The following is a 6,484-nucleotide window of genomic DNA, read 5'->3' on the forward strand; positions in this document are numbered from 1 at the left end:
GTGTGTCACTGCAGCAAATGAAGGCCAACCACACCTTGGGTGTATTAGTAAGAGTGCAGCCAGCAGGCCCAGAGGGAAGTGATCCTTACCCTCTCTTTAGTACTTGTGAGAATACCTCTAGAGCACTGTGTCCAGTTTTGGACTCCCCAGTACATGAAGGACATTGACGTACCGGAGCAAGTCCAGTGGAGGCTCTCAAGATGCTCAGGGGACTTGAGCACATGATGTACAAGGAGATGGTGAGGAAACTGGGCTTGGTCAGCCTTAGGAGGAGAAGGTTAATGTGACACCTTTTTTCCTCTCTGCAACTACCCGATCAGCAGATACAGAGAAGACAAAGCCAGGCTCATGTCAGATCTGCACAGTGATAGCACAAGAGGTAAGGGACACAAGATGGAACATGGGAAATTCTTATTAGATATATGTTTCTATTTAATTTATTATTGTTATTATTATTTACCACAAGAGTGGTCAAGTACTGGAAGAAGTTCCCCAGAAAGGTCATGGAATCTCCATCCTCGGAGGTGTTCAAGACTTAACCAGACAAATCCCTAACAATTTCATCTTCTTAGACCTGCTTTGAGGAGGGGTTTAGACTAGATGACCTCTGGGGGTCTCTTCCAATTATCCTATGACTCTAAGATTACAAATGCTTTGAATCAATAACAGCCTCTTCTACTATTTTGTGTGCAGAACACCAAACTGTTAACACTGCTGTAACGTAAGTTACGTGGTAGCTAAATGCTCAAAAAGAAGAAGGTGTTTATTTTCTCCAGGCTTTGATGGGAGATTCATCCATCCCAAATCAGATTTCTAGCGTATAGATATCTATACCAAAGCTTGCATTGCCTTTGTGCAGGTAATGGATAGAACTGGTCATATCTCAGGTGTGATTCATCTCCTGAGGTAGGGGTGGGCTTTAAAAACAGGTTCACCTATCTGCATTTATGTGTCTACAGGATATGGGTGCACATGTGAGCTATCCCTCCAAAGCTCCTGTTACAGTACATGGAAATCTATGACTCAATTTATTTGCCCACACATAGGAATCTTGTACTATCAGGGAGGCCCCCAGGTCTTCTGTCTGGCCTCCACTTTCTGCTCCACAAGCCAAGGGTCTGCCTTGTGTTGTACTTACCAGCCCCTGGAGATAGTGTATGGCATCTCAGGTGTCACAAGAAAAGTGTGTCTAGGCAGGCGGCAAGTCCTCTTTCATTCGTAAAATGAACCTGAAACAACAACACCAGCTGTGGATGTCCGTATTGGAGATGTCTGAAGGTAAGGGAGATGGATCCTTTAGGAGTCAGTCTCCTGACTCCTGCTGGAGTGAGGGTCTGCTCTTCTGAACCTAAATCATAAAAACCCTTCCTGCAGTAAGTGCAAAAGGAGAAACACCTTGAGGACAATTCACACTCTTCCGTCACCCACATCAAATACCTCTTTTAAAATGAGTCTTAAAAGAGGGCAGAAATTTTTCCTCTTTAGTTTTGTTCTTCACTGAATGAAACACACCACAGTGTGTTTCAAACACAAAATACATGTAGAACTACTCCCATTGATGCTTTTTACCTGACTTTTAATCTGTTTTTCATTTTTCTAAGTGCAATTCGTGACAAAAAATGAATGAGGACATTAAAACCAGGTCAGGAAAATCATCCTACTGGCATTTGGAAACCTTTAGAAATGTCAATACCTCTCTTTCTAGTCTTCCTCATGATTTACATTGTGACCATGTCTGGGAACAGCCTCATCATTGTGCTGTTTGTGGTGGATTAGCACTTTGATAACCCATGTACTTCTGCTTGGGAAATCTGCCAATGTTCCACTGTCATGCCCAAGACGCTGGCCAGTTTCCTGAGTGGAGAACAAAAAAATCAATGTTTTTGGCTCAGAATTATATTTTTTAGTCTTCTACCGGGTGCAAAATCTTATTGCCTGTTGGCAAGGTCTTTGTGATTAGGATTAGCAAATAGGCAAAGGATTTTATTATGAAGCTTGCATGAGTGAACAATGCTGCTTCAACTAGTAACTGTGTCTTGGCCATGTGGTTCTTTAGATATTGACATAATGGTATCTGATTGACATAATGGTATCTCCAATGCACAAGTCATCTTTCTGTGCCCCACCCCCTTACAAAATTGTAATTTTGTTGCTGGATGTTATAAATTCGCTGCCTCCAGCAGGCCCTGGGACCCAAGGATTCCTTTCAGGGCACTGGAGCCCAGCCTGGTGCACCAAGGGGAGGCCTCTCCAGCCCAAGCACAGCTGCTGCTCTCCTGCTTGTAAATACAACCAGTAGTGAGGCTGAGTGTGCATCTCAGACACACACACACACACACACACACACACAGAGCAGATTAAGGGACAATGCAAGCACTCTGTCCCCCTCCCCACGCAGCTATTGCCAAGGTACCCTGGCTCTATGACCTGTGATCCCCGCTCCAGCTGCTGACACTGAGACCCTCACTCCACTCACCCTGGCCCCCCTCAGTAGCTGATATTTGAGTGCACTGGCCCAACAACCCATGGTCCTGCTCCGGTGACTGATGCTAGGACCTTCTCTTCCCCAGTTACTGGCACCACAGACACAAGAGCCAGTATCACCTGAGGTCTGACTCCAGTTTCTGGGCCCAGTCCACTCACCCTTGTCTCTCCACCTAGATCTTACAGCACTCACAAATGGGATATGAAGGCTCGAACTGCAAGAAGAATCTTGAGTCCCGGTTAAGGTGGATTGGAAAGGCACCATTCAAACTACTGCAGAAAGTCAATATCTTGAAGGGTTAAACAATCACAAAGTCAGTCTATCTCATGGACCATGGTGTACCTCCACAGGCTTGACCGGAGTATTCAGTCAGCAGCTAAAGGCTAGTTTCATCTGCCTGCTTGTACCTGTGGAGTCTATGTTCTACCCAAATACTAAAGACAGTGGCTTGGGGTTCACTCAGCTGGCTGGTTTGATCCCAGATGTCTGTACGTGGCCAACTGAATCCCACAGAAACAACTGAATCCCTCCTTGTCTATAGGCGTTAGGATAAGATGAATCATGCCTTCACTTCTCTTGACAGCTCTGACTGGGGGTGCGATTCAGCTGCCTAAAAGAAAAAAAAAAAAAAGAATAATCAAATGACATTTGAGGGTAAATCACTCTAATAAAGGTGTTTTTATTGAAGGATCACTCTCTGGAGCTGCTTCTCTTTTCCAGCTAGATGAATGGGAATGGCTATTCCACCAATATATGTTCATCTTTTAGCACTGCTACTGCCCAAGATAGCAGAGATGAAAGCATACCAGTACGTAGGGTGTTTCTGAAGGGACCCAGGCCATTGACAGTGAAAAGCACATTTCTGCACAACACATTCTTGAGCAAAAAGCTCCTCTCATTGCATTGTCCGTTGCCTACTACCCCACACAAGCTGCAAGACAGAACATTTTCTGTGCTAGTAACTCTCTGGTGAAAAGTCTTCTCTTTAGGGCATGCTTCACCTCCACATTCCTCAGGGTGTAGATCAAAGGATTGAGGACTGGTGTGACAACATTATATATAAGGGTGGCTATCATGTCCCGCCTGGGCGAATTCCCTGAGGAAGGTGGCACATAGTTAAAAATAACAGGGACATAGAGTAGGGTCACTACTGTGAGATGGGAGATGCAAGTGGAGAAGGATTTCCTCCTTCCCTCCTTGGACTGGACTTTCAGTCGGAGGAAGGAAAAAATGTATAGGTAAGATAAGAGTATGAAGACAAAGGGGCCTATCACAATACTCCCTGTGATGATGCTGAGAAGACCCAGGTTGAGCTGGCTGCTATTGCAGGCCAGTTTCACCAGGGGCTTAATTTCGCAGAAGTAATGCTGGATGTGGTTGGGGCCACAGAAATGGAGCCGGGAGGTCATGACTGTGTGCATCAGAGCATGAAGGAAGCCAGTAGTCCAAGTGCCTACAGCCAGCAGCAGGCAGGCCCATGGGCTCATGATCAGGGTGTAGCGCAGGGGGTTGCAGATGGCCACAAAGCGGTCATAGGCCATGACAGCCAGAAGCAAAGCTTCGTTGCTTCCCATGAAGTGGAAGAAGTGGAGCTGGCTTAGGCAGCCAGTGTAAGAAATGCCCTGGTACCCCGAGAGAAACCCAGCCAGCATCTTGGGCACGGTAACTGTGGAGAAGAAAATATCTAGGCAGGAGAGGTTGCAGAGGAAAAAGTACATGGGGGTGTGTAGCCGGGGTTCACGTACCACCACAATCATGATTGACATATTCCCCAGCAGGTTAGACAGGTACAGCAGTAAGAACAGCATGAAGAGGAATTTCTGTAGCCCTTGAACATTGCTCAGGCCAAGGAGGATGAACTTCCTCACCTCTGTCTGGTTATCCATCCCTGCAGGGAATGAGAGAATAACTTAGCAGTAACTTCCTATCTTTCTGTCCTGAGCTGCTATATCCATTTCCCAAGACCTCTTCCATAAGATGCATCATCAGCTGATGCTGCCTCATAAATGGAAAAGATCAGATATTGAGTCTGGAAGGGGAAACAAAAGAATTCCTTGATTTCCCACCCCAGCTGTTTCAACAAATACTGGAACTGTTGTAATCTAGATGGACAATACTGGTGCTGGAAGTGCCACCTATGTATCAGCTCACTGAAAGGAATGGCATGTTTGAGAATTGCAAGCAAAGAAAATTATGAGGAAGAAAGACAGGCAGGCAGGCAGGCAGGAAGGAAGGAAGGGAGGAAGGGAGGAAGGAAGGTTGGTTACCTAATGTTTACATGAAGATTACTCTGAAATCCTGCAGGTTTTCCTTTTCTATATCAAAGAAGGGTCCTCTAATATGGTTTCTTCATTCCAATTCCTAGCTGAATAAACTGCATCTCTCCCGAAACTGAAAGAACTATAGTAGTATAGTGGCTCACATATAACACACTGCTTTCAAAGAGGATGAGTTCTGGCTGTTCAGTGGAGTCAGAAAACCTTTATAGAGTACTCTCTGCCACTGAAACAATCACATTTATTTCCAGCAAAGGAAAATTTCTGTCTCTTTGATAACTCCTCTTGGGATCAAGCCTCTGAATCTTATGGGACTTCAGTTCAGAAAACATCAAGGCATAGTGTTTCAGGGACACAGAAATCTAATGATGCTGTGGGGAGTTGAACTGATCACTGATAAAATGTTAGTTTTCCTCTTCTTCTAGCCACATCCTGTTAATATTGGTAATGATTATTTGTACAGCAAGCTCTCATAAGCACGAGGAAGGTGTAGGATCAAAAAAAAAAAAAGAAATATGCAAGTTTACAACACCTACTTCTCAGAAAGACTAGCAGTTTTAAAGGGAAAATTTCCAACAAGTTTGTTACATCTTTTTGAAATTCTCAAGTATAATAAGTTGAGTAGGTATCATGGCTTCATCGGACCTGACACAACTACACAGTTGACTTCTGTCTCTGACTTAACATCTTTTGCCCCCTTTATAGTCCTTATTTTATTTATTTATTTATGTATTTTTAACTTCTAAAGATGGAGATAACAAACTATGATTTTTTTTTTAAGACCTCAAATACCTAAAATAGCACCCGATAATGCAATGGTAGATACACGCATTCAGGGAGTGTTTTCAGAATATGTATGCTTCAGAGATGAAGCTGATATAAGATCTCGTACCCACGACTCAGTCCATTACCTGAACACTTGTGCTGGAACCATTGTTCTCAGTGCTGTTCTGTGCACAGGGTTGCTAAGATGATTAAGGCTACAAAAAGGCTTTAGGATTACTCTGGTGATATCTAAGCATTTCTCTGTAGTTTCTCATTCAAAACTTTAGCATACAACCTCTGATAACATACATGAGACCATTTATGTGTGAATATTTTAGTTATAAGACAGGCACTTGTTGCTAGTCTGTGGTACGAATGGATATGATACGCGTGAAGGCAAACGGGAATTTATTAGAATCATTCAGAAACTCAAATCAGCTCTAGAAGCAGGAATGCAGTGTTGTTTCAGATGTCCTAGCACCTGAGCATAATTCAGCTTGACAACCATCAATACCCTCAGGATGCCAAAGGTGTTTACAGCCCCTGACTCCTGCTGCACATAAGTGCCTGTAAGCGAGCATCTTCATGTGGTGAAGTTTTTCCATTCTCACAATGGCACAGTGCAACAAGACCTCAGTGCCTGGAATACCATCCTGCCAGTCACCTGTGAATGCTTCCATGGACATAAGTGCTGTTACATTGATATGGGCATCCATATCCCCTGAGATTGCATTAAGGCTTCCTGGATATCACAATGTGACCGCAAGGCAGGCAAGAGAGGGTCAGATACTGGTGGAAAGAGACACTCAAGGTTCATAAGGGGTTAAACAGGATAGGTTTAATAAAGGACTTACTTACACTACAAGCTGCATGGGGAGCCCTGGGAACTGTGAGGAGGGGTCACTGACGGGAGGCTGCTGGAGGCACAGGTCAGACACATGGGTCAGACATCCAGGCA

General features: G+C 44.3%; 1 protein-coding gene across 1 annotated transcript; it reads right to left on the reverse strand.

The window, feature by feature from the left end:
- Positions 1–3,447: 3,447 nt before the first annotated feature.
- LOC136996494 (olfactory receptor 12D1-like) lies at positions 3,448–4,371 on the reverse strand (the record flags this gene model as incomplete). The annotated part of the gene is made up of 1 exon (XM_067317418.1): positions 3,448–4,371. A coding segment is annotated over exon 1 (924 nt), but the record flags the coding sequence as incomplete, so codon positions are not given.
- Positions 4,372–6,484: the final 2,113 nt, after the last annotated feature.

This window comes from Apteryx mantelli, unplaced genomic scaffold (genome assembly GCF_036417845.1).
Source record: "Apteryx mantelli isolate bAptMan1 unplaced genomic scaffold, bAptMan1.hap1 HAP1_SCAFFOLD_40, whole genome shotgun sequence".
Taxonomy (NCBI): Eukaryota; Metazoa; Chordata; class Aves; order Apterygiformes; family Apterygidae; genus Apteryx; species Apteryx mantelli.